This window comes from Penicillium manginii, assembly GCF_028828005.1.
Source record: "Penicillium manginii strain IBT 31320 chromosome Unknown utg000006l:1.0-4164085.0:1.0-4166146.0, whole genome shotgun sequence".
Lineage (NCBI taxonomy): Eukaryota > Fungi > Ascomycota > Eurotiomycetes > Eurotiales > Aspergillaceae > Penicillium > Penicillium manginii.
In genome coordinates this window covers 4,010,099-4,034,789 of record NW_026643107.1, presented here as the reverse complement: position 1 = coordinate 4,034,789, position 24,691 = coordinate 4,010,099, and the positions used below count along the sequence as shown (strand labels likewise).

The window sequence follows — 24,691 nt, the reverse complement described above, 5'->3', positions numbered from 1 at the left end:
TTCAGTTACTAGCAGGAAAGGTATGTACGCATGAGAATCAACTGGTAAACAACGAAATCTGGAACTGTCGCAGTATATAGTAAACATGACACCATCATCTCGACACAGTCGAATTGATCATACCAAGCCATCTCCATCGTAGGCTACATACCAACTCCGCTGCATTCTATCTGGGTTTGATGTACAAAGGGTATCGGGAAGATCCAGATCCATGAATCTCCAGTCCCCGACAGGCAGGCAGGACGCGGTCTAATGTACTGAAATAGGACAAAAAAAAAAGGGAAAACAAAGAAAAGAGCAACGTCAGCAAGGACGAGGGGAATGAACCAGGCTCGCCTGTCCCGGGCAAAGCAAAGAAAAGAAAACAAATAGATGAGACTCGTGGGACGGCGTTAGGTGAGAGCAGAGTAGAGCAAGATCAGGTCAGGTCAGCCAAAGGCCAGCGACAAAAGGACGAATTGGAAGATATCCGGGGTGAACGGGATGCAGTCGTCGAGTTTCAAGAGTAGCATTGCAAAGGACGAGCAGTCTTCTGAGGGTGTGACTAGGCTACCCCGATCACTTGCGGTCCTGGCCGAAGAACCAGCTCGTGCGCTTGCCAGTCGTCTCCTGCGACTGAACACCCGCGACGTTCGCATTGGGCGGCGGCCCATCCGAGCCGCCGCCCCCGCGCAACGGCTTCGCAATGCGAGATCCTCCAAAGCTGAAACTCCCACTGCCGTCCATCGAGGGCAGACCGCGGGTGGAACCTTGCTTGGCAGCCTCCAGGCGCTCTTTCACAGCGGTGAGTTGAGCCTCGAATCTGTGGATGGAGTAAGTATTTATTTGAAACCCCCAAAAAAAAGAGAACAGTTTTGCTGGAAAGAAACATACCGGTGGTTGGCTTGGGTCAACTTCTCTTGGCTCTCCTGGAGCAAACTCTCGAGGCTGGAAATACGCTCGTTTCGCGCAATCAACTTGCGCTCCGCAATGGCGACCTCCTTCTTCAAACTACTATTCTGCTCAACCAATTGCCGTTGAACGTGAGTGAGCTGTTCAAGGTTGCGCTCAAGGAATGCCATCTTCTTCTGTTGGGCACGGTTGTTCGATGAGCGAAGTACGTTGTTATATTGTTCTCGCGCATCATCCAGCGAGATCTCGAGCTCAACGACTCGCTCGCAGCGATTTTGCAAGTCACGCATCAGTGATTTCTTCATGGCATCGAACTCGGAGATCTGCTGCTGAAGGGTCTTGCTAGCAGCGCCATTGGTCGAGGTGCGTGATTCGGTGGCAACGAGGCTCTGTCGCAACTTGTTCATTTCATCGTCCTTGCGGGTGATTTCGGTTCGCAGTTCTTCGACAGCGGCGGCTTCGGTCTCTTTCCGGCTGATGAATGACTTCTCAAGCCTTTCGCGGATCTCTTCCACATCTCCATCCCCGAGGTTACGAGACAAAAGATCCTCGTATTCCTTCTGGACGTCCTCCAGCTTCTGCTCAAGCTCCGTTCGACGACTGTCCTGCAGATCGCCAAACTCACCTCGGTCATTCATCGTCAGCTCAGCCTGGCGAATGAATCCTTGGGTCTCTAGCAGACTAGTTCGAAGCTCAAGGACGTCGTCCGGAGCAATAGTCTCGCCTGCTGCGCTGACCTCGTGCAAGGCGTCTACACGCGAAATCAGGCCCTGCAGCTTACGCTCGTTCGTCGAGAAGACATCATCACCCAAGTCAAAGCCAGCCATCATCTTCGCCATCTTCTCTGCCTTCTTCTTCTCCTTCTCATCCATCGCGGCGGTGGTTTCCTTCGCCTTCATGCGAACATCGAGAAGCTGCTGCTTGACCTCGTCCAGCTCACCGGTCAGCTCAGAGTTGGCCTCTCTCAGGCCGTCCATGGTGATGGCAGCCTCCTTGCCCTCATAGGACACCTTCTCAAGCTGCATGCGCAGTTCGTTGACCTCGGTAGTCAGGCGATCATTATCCTTTCCAGACCGTCCGGCACCCTCCCTGATTGACTTCAACTCCTCGCGAGCTTCACGGAGACTGCGTTCGACATTCACGATATGTGTTTCCCTTTCAGCGATTTGATCTTGAAATTCATTCTCACGGCGAAGGAATTCCTCCCGCTCGTCCTTCTCCAGCACCAGGCTGGGCGTGCTGGAGCGGTCTCCAAGTCGGGAATCGGGTCGTGGGGTTTCCGCGCGTGCAGTTTCTTGAAGACGAGATGGCGTTCCGGGTCGAGGGCCACGAGCCTCCGCTTTGGTCGCGCTGACGATCTCATTGCCGCGCGCAGGGGTCCATTGATCCTTGGGGACGTTGTCACCATTGCGCCACGTTGAGACCTCATTTTCCAGAGCCGAGATATAGCTTTCGAAGTTGGTGACTTGAGTCTGGGCTTTCCGCAGGAGGAGTTTCATTTCGGCTGGGCTCAGCTCGGCGTTGACCTTGGCCTTGTTCTTAATTGCCTTGGCGCGTGAACCGAAACGCAGGGTAGAGACGGTTTCGGCATCGTTGTAGCTGCTGGGCGAACAATTGATAATTAGTGTCGTTCGAGAGTTACCTCCGAGCGACTCCTGCAGAATTCGAGTAAGCTTGGAGTCACGGTAAGGGATGTGAGTCGATTTGCCATCCGTGAGCGCGTTGATGACCATTCCCAGGGCACTCAAACTTTTGTTGATCTTCTTGGCTTCCTCCAGAGTTTGACCGCTAGCTCCTGTCTTTCCAACCTTCTCACTACCAGCCAAATCGACCAGGAATAGCTGACCACTCTTGGCGGACCCAGTTTCCACGTTCTTTTGACTGACGGTGATGACGAAGATGGAGTGCGAACGAGAAGACTCTTGATTCATGTTGGTCGCGGCCACGGCTCGGGAATTTCCACCACGGCGCATCACCTCGTAGACCTCCTGGACGCTCGACACATATACCTCCAGCAAGCCCTTGACGTAGACTCCGCGGTTCTTTTCTTCGTGGACGGGAAGATTGTCGTTTTGTGGCACGAGGAGATCACGAATCCGCTCCATGTAAATTTCCATATAGCTGACCCGCACAGTGTATTCGATGTTGCTTGGACTCGTTAAGATGCTGGCGAAGACTTGCTCGACAATTCGAGGAATGACACCCTTTCCCACATCGTCGTCGATGTCGGATCCCATCATGGTATACGACTTTCCCGCACCGGTCTGACCATACGCAAACACCGTTCCATTGTAACCGTTCAATATATCGTCAACCGTAGGTCGGACCGAGAAGTCGAAGATGTCTCTTTGAGCCGAGTCCATGGGGAACACGCGATCAAAGGTGAAGTCACCCGAACCCTCCTGGGACTATACCACAACCCGTGTCAGTTTCAGAGTTTCAAGATATCGGGAGGGCCAGAATGCTCTCTCCATTGACTCACCGTGATCATGCATGATTCCTCGCCTTCGAAATGAACGATCGGTTGACCTCCAGAGGCTAACTCGACCTTGTTCTGAGGTCGGAATCGGGCGATGACTAGACGCGTTGGGGGTTAGCCGTCTTCGCTCCACCGCATCTTCCACCTTGTGTGCGTACCCTTAATGGTGTTGGACCCCGCAGACCTAGAGATCGAGTCAGAGACATTTCAATTTCGCCGTGTTGCGGTAAGAGTCAACTCACGCCATATTTACGGTTCAGCGAGGATCACCTCTCTCACGAAAGAAACCAAAAAAACACAACCCCAAGGAGGGGCAGACAAATCCCGGGGGTCGAGAAGTAGAGGAATAGGGGTGGTCGAGTGTGGTGTGTGCGTGTGTGTGTGTGACCTCCACGAGAACTGGCACACAAAGTACAGCCAGTCGGAAAGCAGGAAGCCAAAAAAAAAGAAAAGAAAAAGAAGCAAACAAAGGGCCCTGGTCAAGAGGGGGGGAAGAAGGTGAAGGTGAAGTGGATTTCCAATGTTGACGAGTCGCCCGTTTGGGAGATTCTCTTGGCCGACCGCTTCCTTCCTCCGCTTCCTCCGCTGCAGGCAATCTGCACATCAACTTTATTTATTCATTTTATTTACATTCAAGTTTGTATTTACTAGTATTCTGAGAACTATTTATTATATATTACGTATTATTGAGTATTAATATCCATTCAGGCTAATGCAAATAGCTATGGTAAAACAAGTCAAGGTAAATCACAGAAACCAGAAAGAAACCACATTAGAAGAACCATAATGCACATGAAAAAAGGTCATCCAGGACAGATATAAAATGAAATAAAAAGAGAAGAGAAGAGAATGTAATCCAGGCGCCCAAACCCCACGCTGTGCAGATCAAATGGCCGATTCCGGTGCCAACTCTTCCCTTCCTCCGAGCATGCTTCAATCCAATTCAGGTCCAAAGCAGCAACAAGGAGAAAAGACAAAACCGAGCCCCCGGTAACGCCTTCATGGTTTTTTTTTGTGTTCTAATCCTCCCAGCTCTTCTCCACGGTTTCGCGGACGCGTTTGATATATTCCTTGCGGTTATCCTTGTACAGGTTCGATGCTTCGACGTTAGCCGGCGAGGAGGTGTTGGGGTCATTGAGTAGACTGGAATCGAAGAAGAAAGAAGTCAGTATAAATTATAAAGAGCCCCAAGGGACGCAAAGACCAATTTCGTAAGCTGGCTCATACCTTTGAATACTCGTCAGGATAGCGGCCACATCATAGGTAGGACTCCATCGGTTCTGAAGAATGTCGAGACAGAGTTCACCAGTTCCGTAAACATTGGGATGGAACATCTGACTGATAAATTTGACGCCAGGAGGCTTGTTGGGGTATTGTTCCTCAAAGTTCATCACGAGGCGAAAGGTTCCGTCCTCGAAGGGTGTATCGGCGGGACCAATGATGACGGCATTCCTATGAATGCGTTAGAAAAGGAAGGGCCAATAGGTTGAGAATATAGCTTTACATACCATGTCATCACATTATCGGCGACAGGTGAAGCAGAGACACCGGCGGGGGGATCGGTTTGCATACGCTAGAGTCACAAAAGCCAGATGATTAGCGGGAGGGGCAAAATGACCGATAACGGGGGACCCTGGGGCACATAGAGGACGAGAGCTTTCCGGAGAAATGCGAGACCCAATCCCTTCACACACAGCTGCTTATCAAAAGCAAAAACAGTATCTGCAATGAGGTGGGACACCAATTTCGCGATTTCCCCGTAGACGCCCGGCAGTATATGACATCGACATACCTTGAAGTCCCGCATGAGACGGCGGCGGGCAGAGGTCGACATGATGATGTTTCTTTGAGTAGGAGGAGCTGGTAATGATCAATTAGAGATTTCTGCAAGAATATGAAAAGCAGAAGATCAGGGTGTGACGATCGAGCACGCCAGATAGAGCACGAGAGAGAGAGAGAGAACGGTCAATCGGTTGAAGAGGGGCCGATGAACTCGCGGCAGAATGTTAGTCATCATTATTGCCTTGTTGCCTTGTTATCTTTTTATCTTAGTAATCAAACATTGAGTATTATGTCATATCATGTGATCTCCAGCAATCCGCCAGCCGAGGTATACAGCGGAATGCCGCCTACCCGCCAACCGCAGTTAACCGCCCTACAACTGCTCACATCGCGGTACCCTTCTTCTTTTTCTCTTCTCTTCATTTCTTGCTCATCTACTTTCTCACTCCCTACACTATATTTCATACAGCTATCTCTCTCACAACATGATCACCGCCCCGAGGCTGTCAACCCGCTCTGTGCGGGCTCTCCCCGCATTCCGAGGTCAGAGACAGTTTAGCTCCGCACGCCCATCGTTGAAGGAGGTTCAAGAAGCATACATCCTCAGTGCCGCTCGTACACCAACTGCCAAGGTATGGGAGCTCTGTGCAACTTTATGATCTATCTCTGAAAACGTTTCAAGATCGCTCACCCTTCATACTTAGTTCAATGGCTCCTTTGCCTCGGTTTCGGCTCCCCAACTCGGCGCGGTCGCCATCAAGTCGGCTCTAAGCAAAAGCAATGTCCCCATGGAGAAGATCACCGATGTGTATATGGGAAATGTTCTGCAGGGATCGGTCGGTCAGGCTCCCGCTCGTCAAGCTTCCATCTTTGCTGGCCTACCTTCCACCGTCGAGTCCATGACAGTCAATAAGGTGTGCGCCTCAGGTTTGAAAGCCGTTGCATTGGCCGCCCAGAACATTCAACTCGGTCTAGCCGAGGCACAAGTTGCTGGTGGTATGGAGAACATGACTCGGGTGCCTTACTACATGCCTCGATCAAGCCAACTACCCCCCTTCGGTGAGATCAAGCTGGAGGACGGTTTGATCAAGGATGGGCTCTGGGATGTGTACAACCAGTTTCACATGGGAATCTGCGCAGAGCAGACCGCTAAGAAGTATGATGTTTCACGAGAGGATCAAGATCAATACGCTATTCAATCCTATGAGCGAGCCCAGGCAGCCTGGAAAGCAGACAAGTTCGCCGACGAGATTGCCCCCGTCACTGTCAAGGGAAAGAAGGGTGACACCGTCATTGAAAAGGATGAGGGCTTTGAGAACTTGCGTGTCGACAAGCTGACTAGCCTGAAACCTGCTTTCCTGCGGGATGGTACTGGTACCGTGACTGCTGGCAATGCCTCGACCATGAACGACGGCGCATCGGCGCTAGTTCTCGCCAACAAGGAGATTGCTCGGGAATTTGGCACCGGTGGCCGAGTTCTGGCTCGCATTGTGTCGACCGCTGATGCGGCCATTGACCCTGTTGACTTCCCTGTGGCCCCAGCCAAGGCTGTCCCTATCGCTCTGGCCCGAGCCGGTATCACTAAGGACCAAGTTGCCGTATGGGAGTTCAACGAGGCTTTCGCCGCTGTGATCAAGGCCAATGAGAAGGTAAGACACCCAGCTGTTTACGAGCATCCGCTTTCCACTTTTCGCGATTAATTGCTAACATATCCTTTTTCTTTCTCATAGATTCTCGGTCTCGAGGGTGCCAATGTGAACATGCTTGGCGGTGCTATCTCTCTGGGCCATGCTCTTGGAAGTTCCGGTTCTCGTATTCTCGTCACTCTGCTTCACCAGCTGCAGCCTGGCGAGTACGGTGTGGCGGCCATTTGCAACGGTGGTGGTGCAGCGAGTGCCATGGTTGTCCAGAAGCTGGATCGCGTAGACTAAGTGATACATGTCCTCTACAATGTTAATGATACCCTCGAGTCCCTCCAAGTCCCTCCAAGCCCCTGCGCATGAAATTTGAAATGTAAATTGGGCATTCAATTTATTTAGTTCAAGCCTGTATATACCCAGAGCTGTACCAATGCATACTACTAGTATTACTAGTAGTATCATCTATCATTCGGAATACCTACTCCTAGCAGTACTACCAAGGTAGGTAGTACTAGTACACTTGAATAATGAACCTGACTATTCCGAGGTTTACGTATTGTAATCACCTTAATACTAGTACAACCTCTAAGAGAATCAATAGTAATTCAACTTGAGACTCTTTTCATCGTCGATCGCAGTAAGGAATGGCGCTAGTCCCGATCGGGGCAGCTCCAAGCATCGCGGGTTCTTCCATCACCAAACATTCAACCTTCTTTCTCTTCTTGATGAACCTGGGAATTATTCTTCAGAACATGCTACACATTTAGTGAGCCTTCAACAAAATGCTCAATCCTATAGAACTACAGCTTCGCCCTTCCTGCTTCGAGGCTCTCTCCTGGTCGCCCGACGGTGACCTTGCCGTGGCCGCAGGCGAGCATGTCCAGATTTTAGTGCGTCCAATACACTCTACGCGAGTCCCATCCAGGCTTATCCTAATGTTTGAATCAGAAACCCAAAACTGGCTGTTTAAAACGAAACACACCAGGCAAAGATGCCTGGGACATCACGCGTATTCGCGTCAACACCTTCACTAATGCCGAATGGGCACCCATCCCCCCTCAAAATCGTGATGATTTTTCTATTGGTGCTGAGCAGTCAACGAGTACTGTCATTAGCTTAGCATGGTCCCCGGCAGGATTGGCTCGATTTCGCCGCAGTGTGTTGGCTGTTCTGGGTTCAAACTTGATCCTGTCACTGTGGGAACCAATCGGTCCCAGAGCGATATGGACAAGGGTCGCGATCGTCAACCATGCGCTGCATCCCGACCCCTCGGCTCCCTCAACACTGACTGGTGAACCCCTTCGCAAGGCAAATATTCGTTCCTTCCACTGGTGTGAGCCTCTGAAAACTCCAGCACGATCCGAAGATTCTGACCAGGCGTCGGAACCTGAGAGTCGATGGGGTATCCAGTTGATGTCTATTACAAATGATGCCAACGAGGTCGTTCTTTTACAAATCCAGAGAAACTCTAACTCAACTTCACCTAGCCGGTCTTATCACATGAAGAAGTTAACTACATATCAGCTTCCCGGAGAGAAGAACACACCCAATGTTTGTCCTGGGTCAATTCTACAGAAAACCCTTCAGCTGAAATCACGCATTCTGTCAATCTCGACCGGGCCGTGGGTCCCTTTGCATCCAACAAAAGTTAATGGCGTTCATACATCCTCGGCAATGATCGCAGCTGTGTATGGCAAGCAGCTATACCCCCTCAAGGCGACCATCGCCTTACATAAATTGGACAACGGTACCGATACTGCTGCGGAATATCAAGTCACGGCGGAGCTGGCAGACCATCCCTTGACAGATTCATCGTCAAGGTGGGCGTACTGTCAGATCGAAGGCCCGATAAAATGGATTCACACAGTGCGTACTTGATCTTTTGATCCTTTTTTTCATTGGATCCCTTTTTTACTGGTTCCACAGAATCTATGCTGACTCTGACTATAGAAACAATCCCCAAACATCAATCTGGTAGTTGGCACCTCCACCGGATTCCTTACCCTATCTATCCCCCGTAATGTTTATCAAGGCACCGGAAAGGGCAAAGACCGATTTGAATTCTGGCCAACTTCTACCTCATCATTTCCCGTCGAAGACGGCGAGCCTCGAAGTGACTGGGAGCTCATCGCAGGTGGGTGATGGAAATCATTCTATGCAGGGGTTGAAAATAAAACTGACCAGTTTCAGGCATGGCCACATTGACCGACGAGCAAAATGACTCATGTGCGCTCCACTTGGGCACCTCAGCCGCACTAGCAGCTTTCATTGACTTGGAGACACCGAGTTCAGAGGAGGCTGAATCCGATGATAGTCTGGGCCTACCACAGTGGAGCAAGATAATCAAAAATATCCGTGAGCAATATGATTTAGACCGCGATCTTCAAGGATACGCTATGAATCGAGTTTGGGGTTTAGCCTCCTACCGTGGTGTCATTGCAGTTCTTGTTACCCGCCACCCGACAAATATGATTCAATACAAAGTCGCATCTGACGAGAGGGCCGTTGTTGGTTTTGCATTCGAGGGTGCCGAAGAAGCCCCAGATCCCGAGTCACTTTTCTCGCTAGCGTCCGATCAAAATGAACAACCCGAGGAAAGCGGAAGAAAAAAGCCTGTCACTTTCTTGCTTTCGCGATGCGACAAGGATGACGAAATCAATACCGTGGATCAAAGACTCATCTATGCTGCAGCATGCTGTAGTATAGTGGATAATCGCCTTGCTTCGATCCGCCCCCAAGCTCAAAAGGCCCTAGAACGGTTGGCAGTAAAGACGGGTGCTGATTTGAGCGAGGAAATATCGAAATGTACGAATGCTTCTTCTACAATATCGAGCAAATCACCAGAGCAGCTCTCCCAAGCAGGCGGTCACCTATTTGAAAAATGCGATATTTGCGATGCAGGCATTCCTTGGGCCTCAACCACGGAGGCCCAATGCGAGAATGGCCATCTTTTCGGTATGTAAATTATCTCGCCAGAACCTCTTGATGACGATCTGACATTTGATGTAGTACGCTGCGGACTCACCTCCGTGGCCATTCAGGAGCCTGGTATTTCCAAATATTGCTCTACTTGTCAAACTGAGTTTCTGGATGAAGAATTGATTGTGCGCCTGCGTGATGAAGCGCTTAGTCCGGTCTTTATGGGCGTCGTCAGGGCTTTCGATATTTGTCCCTCCTGCAACTCCAAGTTCAAGTGCAGCAACCTCACTTAATACCCACATTTACAACAAGAAGTTTGATTGGGATTGGAATTGAGAAATTGGAAGCCACTATTCTGAGCTCAATTGGTCCGGATTTTGTCTTGAGACCACAATGATTTTATGATTTTATGTACTAGACTGTGATTGAGTAGCTCTGCTACGTCAACCCGAACCCGAATAAGGACCCAGCGATGGGATCCCACTCGTCTTCCCATCTGCGGGAACTTTCCTTTTGAGCGCCTGCCCGAAGACTTGCCAGTTTCTGATCATCGCCAAACAACTCCACCAGCTGGCCAGATAGCTCCGTTGCACTGCCAAATCCCATCCCGTTCACACCTTCGGTCACTAACTCAGGCCATGCCTCAAATCGGCTCCAACCGACCACTGGCAAGCCCGCACCGAACATGTCGACAACTTTCATTGGGAGATCTACCCCGCTACTGCTGGTGTGCAAACTTACTCCCAGAGATGACGATGCGAGTAAGCGGGCATAGTCGGATACTGTCAACCATGCCGTGCGAATGGTGACTTTTTGAAGCTTGCCGGCAGTTTCCAGAGCGGCAATCTTCTTCAAATACATCTCTTTCTGCGGACCCTTACCCGTGATGATAGCCAGAATGTGAGGCAGGCGTGGCTGGGCTACGGCTTGTTCCGAATACTGGACCAGGGCATCTATCAGGACCGAGAAGTCTTCATCCGGAGTCCAAGAAGTCGAGCTGACCAGGACTCGGAGTGATCCCGATTCTAACAATGGACGCACGTCTTTTGTCTCCGGTAGAGTCGCCAGGAACTCGTTGCGGGCTTTGGGATCAGTGATAGGCTGGAAGTGACTGGCAGGACGATCATGGAGCGGCAAGATTGGAGCCTGAAGCTTAAAGTCCTTCTTAAGGACGGATCGCATGGCATCGGTCACGCAGAGGTGGGCCGAAGCCATCTTGCAGAATGTCTTCTCATACCAAATCGACAACTTGACGAGGGGGTGTGTGGGGCCAAGCTTCAATGCTAGGATGGAATATCCGAAATTATGCCAGTCGATTACCAAGCGCGTCTGTCGTAGGAAGCAAGTTATTGAGGAAACTGCTAGTGTGGGAATCGAAGGCGGGTTCTACTTGGTCATCAGCAAATGTCCTGATCATAGGATACATCGATAACCACTAGATCGAATAAATGTTAAGAAATGTTGATCAGGCCGACATACCTGGACTAGAAGCCATCTCGTCGGCGGAGAAGTATATGCTAGACACTTCCATAGACATGCGACTTGAAAGAGTACTTTCAGTGGCCCATATATGATAAACAAGAGCTTATTACTAGTTTGAAGGTATGCGGGGTGGGGACGGATGGGAACGATGGTGATGTCAGGGTGTGATTCAATATCAGGGTGAGAATCAGATTCTGAATTTTGAGGTTCAAATGTTAGCTATATTGCGCTGCCCTCGTGGCAATTGGGGTAGCCAGCCAGCCCCACTCACCTTTATAGCCGATGATCACCACGCGTCCACCATTTCTAGCAATACTCAGCGCATGGTATTGCATGCGTGGACTCCGGCCTATGTCGCCCAAGACGAGGATCTGCACACTCCGTTTCTCCTTCGGGTCAGAGGTTGGCTTGTATTGCGATGGGAGAAGCAGAATGGCCACGGTCAGGGCGGTTGATAGGCAGAATGCGATGGTGATTATGGATTCAATCATGACGGTGGTAGTGTAGAGTGCAAGAGGCTTGACCTCGTTGCGATCATCGATCAGAATAACATTGTACGGTAGTCACGAGAGGGAAGTGTAAGTGTACAAGTTTGAGTGTATAAGGATGCTCCGATGTTCTCCCGCGGAGGTCGCATTATCGATAAGACCACGTGATCCAAATGATACTGCGATAAGGTCACGTGGCTCCCCCAAGGTTCCCACGCGATTGGCCGCCCCCCGGCGGTTCGACCTTAGCTTCCTCAAGCCCAGCTTCGATCTGCTCGGCATTGCGCTGCGCTAATTCTGTTTCACGGTTATTCTCACATTCATTCGGTCTCCATCGACTGCGCGCAATGCTGTCTGTTTTCACTGTCCTTATCCCCACACTCTGAGCTTAGCAGGCTCCCCTATAACCCTCCATCTCCTATTCCACTTGCGACAACCACTCAACCCCCCCCTTCTCCATACAATGTCGACGGGGGCACCGCCCCTGAATGCGGATGTCGCACCAGTCAATGGACATGCACATGCACATTCACACGGTCACAGTCGTGGCCGCGGACATACTCGATCTCGCTATGCCCAACCCCCACCGGCCCCTCTCTCGCTGGACCTGTCCAATGCCCCCCCAACCGCCACCGGACATGACCGACTCCGTCAATAATCATGGCTCATACGGACATGTCTCCCAGCCATCCTGGTCTCAGCATAACCACAATGACTCCCATTCTCACAGCCACGGCCACTCCCACTCCCATTCGCTTGCGCACCACGGCCATACCCACAGCGTGTCATCAATTCACCACGACGCGCCCCACGTTCATGATATGAACCCACAAGCTACTGCTATAAATTCGGAGACTAGCTCCAACCAATTGTGCGTGGATATACAGAGATCACGATGTGAAAACAACTGACACCTCCCAGGCATGAAGTGCTGGCTGGCGCCCTCATCGCATTACCCTGGATAGCATTGTCCTGGTATCCAAGAAAGTACACACAGCCAAACGCAGATGATCAATATACCTCCGAAACGACACACAAAGCCGCCGTTGGAACCATCGATCAGGTGGGACAAAAGTCTTGCGTATTGACCGCAGTTACGCTTCTCCTCTTCGGATCCATTCAATTGATCCGTTTGAACATGTATGCTGGCGGCTCTAAGGGGCTATCTTCCGCGAAATTTCCAACACCGAGCGCCCAGAGTGCCCAAGCTGCTTTCTTACAGATATTCTCGGTTGGGCTACCCATATACGCAACACTGAAAGTAGGAGGATTCCTCGTTGCCTTTGCACTTCTTCTTGCGACAGCTACCGGTGTACCTAAGCTAGTCGCTTCGGACCCTCGAGTTGCCGTACAGGAAAGATACAGCCGGAAGATTTTCACTATGTCGCTTTTGGGAACGGCCACCCTGTTGAGCTATCTAGGCCTGAACAAATCGTGGGATGCATGGCCATTGACTGGGTATCTTGCCTTGGTACTCTCAGTTTTCGTCATCTCCCCTCCTTTCCCTGCTCTTCGTCGTCAAGGCCCCATTCCAGAACCAGGCCTCGTTGCTGAGTCACTTTCAAAGGACAAAGTCTCGGGTTCCAGCCAATCTGCTGTCATTGTTACGACCGATGCTCCTCTCGCTCTGGTATCGGGAGGTTTCCTCCTAGTTCTAGCCATGATTGCCTCCGGAGGCTTACCTTTCGGATTGGCGGACTCGATCTATGTCCTGGCTCCGGCTGGGCTCCTTGCAAACGCACTGGTGTTTTCGTCCCCCGCCGGTATCCGATCATCTAGCAAGGTTGGCCTCGCCGTGACTACTGGATCCGCGGCCCTTCTTTCCTCTCCACATATCCATGATGATGTTATAGTGGTCTATGTTGCGCGCTGTATTCTAGCTGCCCTTTCATTCTTTGCTTCCAGGATGGATGATAAGCATTTGCGCCTGGACGCGCATTCACACAGCCATACACACAATCATCACAATCACTCCCACGGCCCTACAGAGGCAGGCGCGGTGACAAAATGGCTTCTCCATCGCAGCGAGCCTTATCCACTGCTCCATAGCATACTGAAGGAGAAAGACTCCCGTAGTATCTTCTACTTTATGTGGTGAGTGTGCTATTCTAATTGCTCCTCGGTGTATACTTGGCTAACGAATGACAGTCTCAACTTTACCTTCATGCTTGTCCAGTTATCCTACGGATTTCTAACCGGCTCCCTTGGCCTGCTCAGTGACAGTATCCATATGTTCTTCGACTGCCTTGCCCTAGTTGTCGGACTCTGCGCAGCCGTCATGAGCAAATGGCCTCCAAATGCTCGATTCCCCTATGGCTATGGCAAAGTCGATACTTTGTCCGGATTCGCCAATGGTATCTTTCTCATGTAAGACAGACACTGAACAGAGACGGCATCAAATACTAACATTGAACAGGATTATCAGCGTGGAAATTATCTACGAGGCAGTGGAACGGTTGTCATCAGGAAGCGAAATGCACCGCATCGGCGAGCTTCTCGCAGTCAGCTTTGCAGGATTACTTGTGAACCTGGTCGGCATCTTTAGCTTCGAGCACGGCCACCACCACCATGGACATGACCACGGCCACGATCACTCCCACGGTAACGAAAATATGCATGGTATCTTCCTTCACATTCTCGCCGATACTCTCGGCTCCGTGGCGGTGGTCATTTCGACCATTCTGGTACACTACTCTGGCTGGTCCGGGTACGACCCGCTCGCATCGTGCTTTATTGCCATTTTGATCTTTGCCTCGGCGGTTCCTCTCGTCACTAGTACCGCCAAAAGCTTACTGCTGACTCTGCCCGCGGACACGGAATATAATGTTCGTGAAACCCTGGCCGGGGTGAGTACCCTGCGTGGGGTGGTTAGCTACACAGTACCAAAATTCTGGCTCGATGATACCGGGTCATCGTCCGGCGGACATGACCACGGGCATGATCATTCCGGAGGATGTGATCATGGCCACGATCACGGTCATCAACACGATCACGATCATGGTCACAGTCATGGCCACAGCCACAATCAGAGCCACAGCCACGTCCACGATCATAACGATCATACCCACGACCACGACCATGCCCATGAACATAAGAAACTGAAGGTATTCGGCGTGATCCACGTGATAGCATCCCGAGGATCTGACCTTGAAGATGTCCGCCAACGAACGGAAAACTACCTCCGCGAACAAAGCATGGACATTGTCGTTCAAGTGGAGCGCGATGGGGATGGTCGGTGCTGGTGTGGTGGTGGGAGCAAGTCCCCTTAGGACATACTACATACATACAAGTCACAACAATATTACTTATCATGATATAGGCCGAGTGGCCATGTATAATTTGAAAATTTCCCACTATTAAGCGTTTGTGTATACCCAATCAACAAAGCAGTGATTGCAAAGCAGAGCGAAGGAACTTAAAATCAAAGATTCCGTGTATGTTTTGCGAATTTGTTCCATGTTCAAGTTGTATTGAGTACTAGTATAAAATCTTTTGTCTACCTTTTGCATGTTCATCCGGGGTATCAGCGCTAAATTCAAAATTCGTCATCTCAGAACGAGACATGCCAAGTCAGAACGACATTATAATATCCTGGAGCTTAGATATAGTTTAGTGTTTTAAGCAGTGCCCAGATACAACAGGGTGGGCGAGTGCTTAGAAACTCCTGCAGTGACGCGGCCTGCGGATGTGACCTGGATTGCATCTGCCTAATTTGCATCGCAGGATCGGGCCTGGCCCATTTGGTTGCTCCCCAAGGTGTTTCGGAGCTGGAAATGCGTCTGGATGTGCGCCGGGTATCCTTCGAAGCAGCCGCGGCCACGCAGCGCTACGCTTCTTGGCCATCTATAGGCCTAGTATTTGAATTCTCAGTCGTCATCTCGCATCGTACCATCATAGGCCCATTTTATGCCGAGGCCAAATTAATGAATCGGCCCAGCGAGCATCAACGGGATATAAAACATGAAGAAGCTCCGAGACCAATGCCTTGCCCGAGTTGCGAGCCCACCATCGTTGACCATCCAACTCGCCGAGCAAGACGCCCCAATGCATGAGGATCAGCAGTGCCAGCGGTTGTCGTCGCCGCACATTATCCACAAACTCCTTGTCCACGACAGCCAACCATGCCAGCACGTTGGCCGGATCTTGGGAGTTACCGAATAGAGTAAAACAGTGGCGCAGGTGTGTGATAACATCCTTATTGATGCGATATTGGTCCGTATCGATGCTGGCCAGCGATTCATCATTCAACGTCATAAGGCGGTCCAGCGCGACGGCAGTCTCAGAGTCTAGCTCTGTCGGACCGGAATCCCCAATATCTTTTTGGCGGGAAAACAGGCTTAATTTTATCCACGAGCGGCCAATATGCATAATATTTCGCACGCCTTGGAGAAGTTCGAATACTGTCACAATATTTTCGGTCATGTTGGAACTTTCATCCCGTGCGCCGGTAAGCCGCGGGAGAGCAATGCCAATCACGGTGGTCACGATGGACTGCGCCAACACAGCCTCACAGTTCTGCGGGGTGAGGTTGTCGATCGCGATGCGGAAGGGACCAAAGGTGAGATTGTGATACTGGAGGGCAGTGTCGATATAGGCCAATGAAGTCGGCGACTCGACGGTGGTGGCGATGTGTAGTGAAGACAGGGCCAAGATTCCATTCATCAGAAAGTCGTATCGCAGAGCGAGTCGCGGAATCGTGATCTGCCATACCTCAAACTCCGAGGGGCCGGTGCAGAGGGTGCGAAATGTATCGGTGGAGAATTGATGCATGAGTTCTAGGTCGCGCACGGGGGAGATGGTAGATGGAGTTGAAGCGGCTGGACTGATGGGTGCAACGGGACGGGGCGTTCCTGAGTCGCGAGTTGAGATTGATGTATTTGGACGAGGTGGCGCATCGCCAAGTCCATGACCATGACCACCATGATCATGGCCATCGCGAGGGGGTGCTCTTAGATAGGAGCATTGTAGCTCTCTGGAGGTACAATTGGAGCAGGGGGGGACCTTTCTCGTCGCACTGCATGAGTTTAGACAATTGTGGGGTAGAATGGGTGAGGTGATATCCCATTCAGAGAAGTACTCACCTTGACACGTCGTCGCTTGCACTGGTCGCAACCATTGCGCGACTTGGTATGCGTGCGACGAGGAGCCATGTGTCGGAGTTAGCAGAGTCAACTCGACATCGACTTTGACGACATTGACAGAGGGGATGTATATTCGACAGGAGGATCACGACAGTCGATACCTCAGGGTTAAGATAGTCGAAAGAGGAAGTTCGCGGAATCAAAGAAGTCAGGTGATCGCAAGGAGACAAGAGGAAGGAACGATGGAAAGTGCCATCGCGCCTGCCGTTTTGAGGCATTGCAGAGTCGAGTCTGTCGGGATTGGCAACTTCTTAACTCCGACTCCGACTTCCTCTTTACATTCACCACATCACAATATCAAAATATCACCACCACACACCACACACACACAGCCTCATACCTTCACTTCTGCCTGGGATCCCTCTAAGTTTTAATATCCCCAGATGCAAGGCTGACTGATCTTATCAAATCCAGTCCCGATCCACCGACATCCCATCTGCTATGTGTCTGCATTTCCCCGATTCGTCCATCTCCAAATCTCCGATCTTTAAGGTGGATCAAAGATCATCGAGTCTGGAAGCGAGGTTGGAGCACGAGAACGAGAACGAGTGCGATGGGAACCAAATGGGTAACCGTAACCAATGGGAATGCACACAGTTGAACCGTTAATATTGGCAGCTCCACTTATTGGCGGCCTGGCGTGTTTTCCTTGTTTGAAATCAGCAATTTAGCCCATGCTCTGCTCCACGTCAGACGGCCCCAAGGGTACAACTGCTCCAACATGTCAAGACTTTTTATCTTGTCAGCATGGTATTCTGTGAGCGAGAACGAGGCCAAGCCAGGTGGTTACAGTTCCCTTGGAACTTCCCTTTATCACTTCTCCCTCCCTCCTACCTTAAAGGTCGCCCACACCCCTCGATAACGACTGTATCAACAATTACAACCGTTCGTCATGCCTAGCTACGCGGATTGTTTCGAAGTCGGCCCCCTCTGTCCGGTCCAGGCCACTACCTACGGTTACTATCCCAACTTCGGCGGTAATGTCTTCTTTACCGTCTTCTTTGGTGTCCTCGGAATTTCGCAACTCGGTCTCGGTATCTACTTTCGAACATGGACATTTATGACTGCTCTCGGCATCGGTACCTTGATGGAAATGGCGGGTTATATCGGACGAGTCTTGATGAATGACAACCCATGGAGTGCCCCCGCATTTAAATTACAAATCGTCTGTCTGGTGCTGGCTCCAACTTTCGTAGCGGCTGGTATCTACTTGACGCTCAAGCATATTGTCCTCGCCCTGGGCCCGGAGCACTCCAAGCTGAAGCCGCGACTGTTTACCTGGATCTTTATCGGATGTGATGTCGGTTCGCTGCTGTTGCAGGCTGCAGGTGGTGGTGTTGCCGCTGCCGCAGGCAAAACCGACCAGGCTATGCTCAAGGCTGGAGACAATATTATCATTGCTGGTATCGCGTTCCAGGTCGCCACCATGGCCGTGTGCGGCCTTGTTGCGCTTCACTTCTTCTGGACCGTCAGCCGACACGGTAATGGATTGGAGGGTGAGAAGGACCTTGAAACGACAACTGGTGTGCCTCGCTCTCGGATGCAAATGATCCTCGGTGCCGAGATCTTCGCGTACTTCACCGTGATAATCCGGTGTATCTATCGGTATGCAACTACCTCTCCCCCCCACCCCACTTCTCTTCGTGCATATCCGTATCTCCGTACTAACTACAATGGATCAGTATCCCCGAGATGGCTGGTGGCTGGGGTAACCCCCTCATGCAAAAGGAGAGCGAGTTCCTTGTTCTGGACGGAATGTGAGTTATATCCAGTCCCTCTTCTAGCACCTTTTCTAACCAGTTCCAGGATGATCGCCTTGGCCTGCTTGTCATTTACTCTATTCCACCCCGGTCTCTTCCTCCCTTCAATGCGCACTGGTTACAAGAACCGTGCCTAAAGGCTTTCGTCTCTTTCCTAACAACCCTTTCCTCTGTTTATTTTCGAAAACTACCATGATCTTCGCTTGATCGTAATGCCTTGCATCTAATAGAGTTTAACCAAAGCATGTGCAAAATCTTATTATCTTCTAGCGCAGGATAGATATGCAATGATACCACTGGAGACATTAGCAGCTCCCACATTATATTCAAATTACCGTGCCTAGGTACCTTCAGGGCTCTCGTGCTGCTAGTACTCTAATATTGGCTCCAGCATGGCCCCTGATCCCGATACCTCCCTGCGTTTACAGTGTTACAAGAAAGGACTGAAAGAGGAAATTCCTAAAGCGAATCCATAGTGTAAAACTCCAATCCTACCACGAATACTAGGGTCACTCGAAGTCAGCGGCCCTAAATGCTAGTTTCTTCCATCATATAAAACACTCCAATACCGCTCGCTCTATCATGCAATGAGAGCACCATAAGATCACGAGATCCGGCACACGGAAGAAGAGAAGAGAAGGGGAGAAAACGAGGAACGAAAGAAGCAAAAGCAAAAGCGAGAAGAAATGAAAAGAAAAGTAAAAGCAGTTGAAAATCGAAAATGACCATCCAGATGCACCATAAAGACCAAGATGAAAAAGAAAAGAAAGGAAAAGAGGCCACGGAAAATGTGAAGTTCAGTGGAACGTGAACGTGAACGTGAACGTGAAACAGAAAGGATAGAATTAGAAATAGAAGCAGAAGGATGTAGAAACCAGTCTACTTTCTTCTCTCTCTACTCCTCGCCCTGACTCTCACGCACACACCTGCGCACCCTCTTCTTGAATTCCGCAGAGTCCTCCCTCCACAACCGGGCCGCCTCCACGTTGGCCGGACTCTCGTCGTTCGGGCTAGACAGCATCGAGATCACGGATAGTAGGATGGTTTCGGGGGTCTGTACGGGCGACCAGCGCTCCGCTGCAGATTCGTAGCCGTATTTGTCTTCCTCCGGCGGGTGTAGGATTGAGATGCAGACTTCTCCGTTGGGGTAGACTGTACATTGCGGGAAGTGTTAGCGGGGGTCAGAGAGAGCAATAGTAGGGACAGAATCGGATGTTATAGAAGGTACGGGCAACTAAGGCAGCTCCTCTATAGGTAAGTCGGTCGATCACTTACTGTTCGGGTGGAAGACGGAGGATTCGAATTTCATTTTCGGCGGCATATGCGGGTATTCTTGCGGGAAGGAGAGGCGAGCGCGGAAGAAACCACCTTGAAAAATGACAGTTAGCAATTATAATAAGGGAAGAATGAGAGATTATATCTCCAGACAGTTGAAAGCAAGACAGGGTGATGTAGGATGAGATATCGTAGATCAACCGATCGATGTCCCCGCTAACCACCGGGGAGGGGTATATTGGTCCTTAGTTGGGGCAGTTTGCCACCAATCCTTTCTTGTATACATACCTCCGTATAATTTCACATCATCGGAGATCATGAGCATCACCTCCCACTCAAAAACATTGCTATCGACCAGACCAACGCTGATCCCCGGGATATCCTTATCGGACTGCATTTGTTGCAGTTGCCGGGAGAGCATACGGCCAGCAGGTGTAGTCGCCATCGCGGGAGAATTGGAGGGGTGAGGAGGTGGGAAAGGAGTTTCAGCAAGATCAGTCCGAGGTCAAACAACAAAGTCGGGGTAGGGCGAGTGAGGAGCTGGGAAGAGTGAGGCACGATGAAGGTGAGGGGTCCCATGAAAATCGATGAAGGCGGTGAACGGTGAGGGGCGGGGGAACCGATACGAGTGGAGCTGCGATATCAAGTAGAATGTATGAGGTTTAAAGTATCCTAGGATGACTATAAGGCTGGTAGTGCATGTGCTATTCGGAAATAAAGAAACCAATCACCAAGGAAATACTGTAAATGCGGGCTAGACCCATACAAAGAGTGTGACATAATTGATGCTTCAAAATAAAAAACTAGGAGCCTCCCTAACCTTCTCTCGGGTGTTCGGCCAGATTTCAGTGAATGAACAGTTTCGATGGTTCCCTTCACTCGTGAAGTTTACAAAGATCCGTCAGCAGGTGCCATCGACATGCCTCGGGGTCCCAGTCCCCACATGACGCCAACGATGGCGGAAACACCCACGAACATCAGGGCGGCTTCGATCATCGCGGTCTTGACCACCACCTTGACGAACCGAACACGGGCATTCCAGTCAAAGGTAGTCCAGGCGTCCATGAGACCGATCTTACCACTGCCACCCACGATCTCGGGCTGGACCTTGCCGCCGAAGGAGCGGTCAAAGGGCACAATGGACTCATCCTCCTCAGGCAGCATGGAAGCGGCAACACGAATGAAGATCACACGAGCGGGGATAGAAATTGCCAGAGAGAGAAGTGCCGGGAGAGCGCTGATGCTAAGGAAGCGGATGAATTCCTTGCGAGTGGTCTGGTCCGGGTGGTTAGGGTCTTGGGCAACTTCGGTCCAGCCAGCCAGCTGGGCCACGGCCATCGGTAGGAGGAAGGTTGCATAGGTCAGTGCTGTCTCAAGGGCGACTGCTGGGGCAATGCGGATCCACTTGCGGTAGCTGGGGATGCGTTGGTAGAAGCGCTTGGGGGAGGGCTCGGAGATGACGATGTGAACCCAGGCCATCTGCCAGGTTGCAAGGAGCATGCTGATGAAGAATTGGACGAAGAACTGGCCAAAGAAGGACCCGGTTGGAATCGGGAAGATCAAAGAAAGGAAGCCATCGGCGAACATGAAGGCCAGGTAGATGGACAGACCCCGGAAGCGTGACCAGAAGCCAGCACGGGCGCGGAGGTGCTTGGTAGTGGATCGCAAGCCACTGGTAATGGGCTGAGGGCGAGCCGAGTCGGCCAGTTCGGGCTCATTAGGATCAAAAGGCTTGGTGGGATCCTGTTGGTCGATGCGGACATAGATGTCGGGGTTGGAGTCCTCGACGGCGGCAAGAGTCGCAACCACTCCACCGTAAGTGTACTCGACCTATTTGGGTGAGTTGACTGGGTTTCAAAAGGAAGGAGGGGAAATCGTAAACAAAACTTACAGTCATCAGAGCCAGGCCCAGAATCAGGCCGAGACCAAGAACCAAAAAGATCAGCCATGGGGCGAATTCGACTTTCATGGCGGGTCCATCTTTGAAGCTCGCGACGAGCTCAGCGCTGCGGCGGACCAGGTGACCGCTGACAGGCATAGTGGGGGATGTGAAATCAAGTGAAAATAGAATGAAGGAGGGGAAGAAAAGAAGGGAGATGAAAAGAGATGAGATGAGATGAGAAGAAGAAGAAGAGAACTTGAAGGTAAGCGAGAGGGGATTCTTTTGAGGCTCAGACCGGAGTAGGCAGGCGCGAGCTAACCCCGTTGGGGCTCGCAGTTGCCTCAGCATCTTCATTTAACATTACATAATACTAGTACTATAACTAGTAACTACGAGTAGTATATACTATAGTGTATAAAATATAGTGTGTTATGCTATATACTCTATTTACTATTTACTAGTATATACTATCATAACATCCTAGGATACCTAGAGTATCACTGCTATTATAACTACTTAGGTAACTCTATAATTAGAACCCCCTTACCCATCGGCATTTACCTGCCCCGACCGCCGCCCCAAACCGCCCCCAAACCGCCCCAACTTTAGGGCCATTGTTAGGGATCAATACCTCCGGCTTCTACGGAGTACGGAGTAAAATTTTCAACATTGGGGAGCGCCACCGTGGCCCGTGGCCCCAGTGACAAGCCATGGCTGCTCGCGAGATGATGCCCTTTGTTTTACAAACCCTTACCCTAGGGCACTAGGGTCCAATCGTCCTCCGCTTGAGCCTCATATGTAAACAGAAGCTACCGAGCTAGACCCACAATCAACTCCCGAGTGCATCCGAGAGTCGGAAATATTCCATTACATTTTACCCCTCTTGATGCCCAGATGAGGCTAGACTAGCCTTTGCCATTCGTTTCAATTCAGATTTGCTGTCTCGGTACGGAGTCCATGCTGTATTCAGTTATACTGCATTACATCACCTAGACTTGCCCCATCGGGATATCAAGCCAACAAATTAATCTCTCGCAGTGTTGACAGAGTATGAACGGAGTACTGGTGACCTGTCAATAATAAGCTATCTGACTATGGTTCACCTTATCTGAACAGTCCCTCGGCCTCCAAGGTCCAGGGCTATCCTAGGTAGTATAGTACTAGTAGTAGCCAATGTCCCACGAAGTGGTCTAGGCTTAATCTTATCTGATGGGTCCTTTGATCTCTTACGCCAGTGGAAATCTAGATTTAAAGAGGAAGCCTCAACATACTATACTTCAGTATATCTACAGCCTTCCAAGGTTGATAATGCCAGTACAATGCACACACCTGCTAGTAATTTTCAACTTCCCCAAGCCAGTAAATTCGATGCTAACTCAAGGAATGCGTTCTATGCAAAATCCCCGGGACGAAACACATCCAGGGACATCTCTAAACCAAGGAAAGCACACAAAAAGAAGATCCGATCCATCGAGGCCAATCGGCCCACAACTCGTCGCGAGTGTCCAATCCGTAGACGGACGACTGAATCAACGCTGCAAAAGAAAAGACCAGCATAAACAAAAAAAAACAAATGGTAATATGTACACAACGCAACTCCACCATTCATCTAGTCAAAGAACTTGTTCATCGCCTTGTGAGCGAGTTCGACACCGAGGCTAAGGAAGAGGAGAGGATATGGTTAGTTCACATACATCGTGATCGACATGGCGAAAGGGAATACTCACAAGGTAGCCGCGTTAGCAGGGACAGCACGGGCCAGAGCCGGTCCGAATCCGGGGAAGAAAGCCTTGTAACCACCGCTAGCATAGACTGAACGGATAGTGCCACCGATGGTGGGCTTGCCTGGGGCACTCTGCAGACGGGATTTGATGGTGTCGACAGGGAAGACAGGGATCCACATAGCGATACCAGCAGCACCACCAGCAGCGACAACAGCAGGGAGAGACAGTTCGCCGGTGAGGTTTCCATCCGCATCCTTGGGAGTCAGACTGCGCTTGATGTACTCGTAAGCAGCGAAGTAAGCGGCCGAACCGGGTCCGTCACGGGCCAGGGTCATGGCACTACCCCGGAAGACACTGCGAATACCGCCCTCCTTGTATAGTTGACGCACAACGTCCATTCCACCGGAATACTTGGGTTTCTCGCCAGGTGCCAGGGTCTTTTGGCCTTGGATCTGAAGGAGGACCTTGACGCGCTCGAAGGGCGCGGTGATGATGGTCATGGGGATGGCGGAGAAGAAACCGGCGGCGGAGATCTGGGCGATGGAGAACTGCTGAGTGTTGTTGACAACTGGCACAGTGGAGAACTTGTTCACCAGGGTCTTGCCCACATCGTAGCCCTGTGCAAGAGGTTAGCTGTCCTTCTTCTTTTTTTTCGCATTATCACATGAAAATGCATGAGGGGGGTTCTCCAAATTAAATTTTTTTTTGGAGGGGAGAAATGTCATACCCAGAAGCTAACGGCAACTGTATAGAATAAAGATGTTAGTTGGTACTCTCAAAAACAACATTTATCCATGCCATTGAGGTCCAGGTCGGCGAGACTTACACATGGGAGTCACACCCACAAGCGGGGCAGACACGCCGGCGTACATTCCCTGATGCGTTGGTCAATTTGAATTCCCTGCATAGCAATCAATGGGCAAGACATACCCGAACAAGACCCTCGCGGGCAACGGTCTTTCGAACAACATCCATGGCACCCTGGTAGACACCCTTGTCGGCGGTCTGCAGGCGGACCTTGACCAGATCGAAGGGGTGTCCCACGATGACGGCGCAGAGGCCACCAGCAGCGCCGGCGCCGAGAGAGCGCAGCTGCTGAATGGTCTGGTTCACAGCCTTCTTCTCAACGGCCTTGATTTCATCCTTGATCTCCTGGGTAGGGGCGGTAGAGGTCGACATTTTGCGATCGGGGTTGGTGGTGTTGGTGGTGGTGGGCGGTAAGCGGGGA

At 50.9% G+C, this 24,691-nt stretch overlaps 11 protein-coding genes across 11 annotated transcripts; 4 read left to right on the top strand and 7 right to left on the bottom strand.

Moving 5' to 3' along the window:
- Nucleotides 1-558: 558 nt before the first annotated feature.
- N7533_009876 (putative kinesin family protein (KinA)) lies at nt 559-3,617 on the bottom strand (the record flags this gene model as incomplete). Its single annotated transcript, XM_057106526.1, has 5 exons — nt 559-802; nt 874-3,299; nt 3,374-3,468; nt 3,529-3,554; nt 3,613-3,617. The coding sequence occupies 5 exons, from the start codon at nt 3,615-3,617 to the stop codon at nt 559-561; spliced, it is 2,796 nt and encodes a 931-aa protein (XP_056957975.1).
- A 772-nt stretch (nt 3,618-4,389) lies between these two features.
- On the bottom strand, nt 4,390-5,204 carry ubc2 (E2 ubiquitin-conjugating protein RAD6; the record flags this gene model as incomplete). Its single annotated transcript, XM_057106525.1, has 4 exons — nt 4,390-4,513; nt 4,598-4,822; nt 4,879-4,943; nt 5,163-5,204. 4 exons carry the CDS (start codon nt 5,202-5,204, stop codon nt 4,390-4,392), a joined length of 456 nt encoding a protein of 151 aa, XP_056957974.1.
- Nucleotides 5,205-5,637: 433 nt separating this feature from the next.
- On the top strand, nt 5,638-7,083 carry N7533_009874 (thiolase family protein; the record flags this gene model as incomplete). Its single annotated transcript, XM_057106524.1, has 3 exons — nt 5,638-5,784; nt 5,857-6,801; nt 6,883-7,083. 3 exons carry the CDS (start codon nt 5,638-5,640, stop codon nt 7,081-7,083), a joined length of 1,293 nt encoding a protein of 430 aa, XP_056957973.1.
- Nucleotides 7,084-7,574: 491 nt separating this feature from the next.
- Nucleotides 7,575-10,004, top strand: N7533_009873 (uncharacterized protein; the record flags this gene model as incomplete). The annotated part of the gene is made up of 5 exons (XM_057106523.1): nt 7,575-7,682; nt 7,741-8,658; nt 8,743-8,926; nt 8,983-9,747; nt 9,802-10,004. The coding sequence occupies 5 exons, from the start codon at nt 7,575-7,577 to the stop codon at nt 10,002-10,004; spliced, it is 2,178 nt and encodes a 725-aa protein (XP_056957972.1).
- Nucleotides 10,005-10,149: 145 nt separating this feature from the next.
- On the bottom strand, nt 10,150-11,684 carry N7533_009872 (chitobiosyldiphosphodolichol beta-1,4 mannosyltransferase; the record flags this gene model as incomplete). Its single annotated transcript, XM_057106522.1, has 3 exons — nt 10,150-11,097; nt 11,191-11,387; nt 11,465-11,684. 3 exons carry the CDS (start codon nt 11,682-11,684, stop codon nt 10,150-10,152), a joined length of 1,365 nt encoding a protein of 454 aa, XP_056957971.1.
- Nucleotides 11,685-12,295: 611 nt separating this feature from the next.
- N7533_009871 (metal cation transporter MSC2) lies at nt 12,296-14,950 on the top strand (the record flags this gene model as incomplete). The annotated part of the gene is made up of 4 exons (XM_057106521.1): nt 12,296-12,552; nt 12,603-13,775; nt 13,830-14,048; nt 14,098-14,950. 4 exons carry the CDS (start codon nt 12,296-12,298, stop codon nt 14,948-14,950), a joined length of 2,502 nt encoding a protein of 833 aa, XP_056957970.1.
- A 622-nt stretch (nt 14,951-15,572) lies between these two features.
- Nucleotides 15,573-16,831, bottom strand: N7533_009870 (Zn(II)2Cys6 transcription factor domain-containing protein; the record flags this gene model as incomplete). The annotated part of the gene is made up of 2 exons (XM_057106520.1): nt 15,573-16,682; nt 16,763-16,831. The coding sequence occupies 2 exons, from the start codon at nt 16,829-16,831 to the stop codon at nt 15,573-15,575; spliced, it is 1,179 nt and encodes a 392-aa protein (XP_056957969.1).
- Nucleotides 16,832-17,714: 883 nt separating this feature from the next.
- Nucleotides 17,715-18,719, top strand: N7533_009869 (RTA1 domain-containing protein; the record flags this gene model as incomplete). The annotated part of the gene is made up of 3 exons (XM_057106519.1): nt 17,715-18,427; nt 18,505-18,579; nt 18,629-18,719. The coding sequence occupies 3 exons, from the start codon at nt 17,715-17,717 to the stop codon at nt 18,717-18,719; spliced, it is 879 nt and encodes a 292-aa protein (XP_056957968.1).
- A 758-nt stretch (nt 18,720-19,477) lies between these two features.
- On the bottom strand, nt 19,478-20,302 carry N7533_009868 (putative ubiquitin conjugating enzyme; the record flags this gene model as incomplete). Its single annotated transcript, XM_057106518.1, has 3 exons — nt 19,478-19,734; nt 19,858-19,950; nt 20,146-20,302. 3 exons carry the CDS (start codon nt 20,300-20,302, stop codon nt 19,478-19,480), a joined length of 507 nt encoding a protein of 168 aa, XP_056957967.1.
- Nucleotides 20,303-20,745: 443 nt separating this feature from the next.
- N7533_009867 (uncharacterized protein) lies at nt 20,746-21,895 on the bottom strand (the record flags this gene model as incomplete). The annotated part of the gene is made up of 2 exons (XM_057106517.1): nt 20,746-21,687; nt 21,749-21,895. The coding sequence occupies 2 exons, from the start codon at nt 21,893-21,895 to the stop codon at nt 20,746-20,748; spliced, it is 1,089 nt and encodes a 362-aa protein (XP_056957966.1).
- Nucleotides 21,896-23,348: 1,453 nt separating this feature from the next.
- Nucleotides 23,349-24,642, bottom strand: N7533_009866 (carnitine:acyl carnitine antiporter; the record flags this gene model as incomplete). Its single annotated transcript, XM_057106516.1, has 5 exons — nt 23,349-23,397; nt 23,467-24,080; nt 24,191-24,207; nt 24,290-24,338; nt 24,394-24,642. The coding sequence occupies 5 exons, from the start codon at nt 24,640-24,642 to the stop codon at nt 23,349-23,351; spliced, it is 978 nt and encodes a 325-aa protein (XP_056957965.1).
- Between the last annotated feature and the right edge of the window lie 49 nt (nt 24,643-24,691).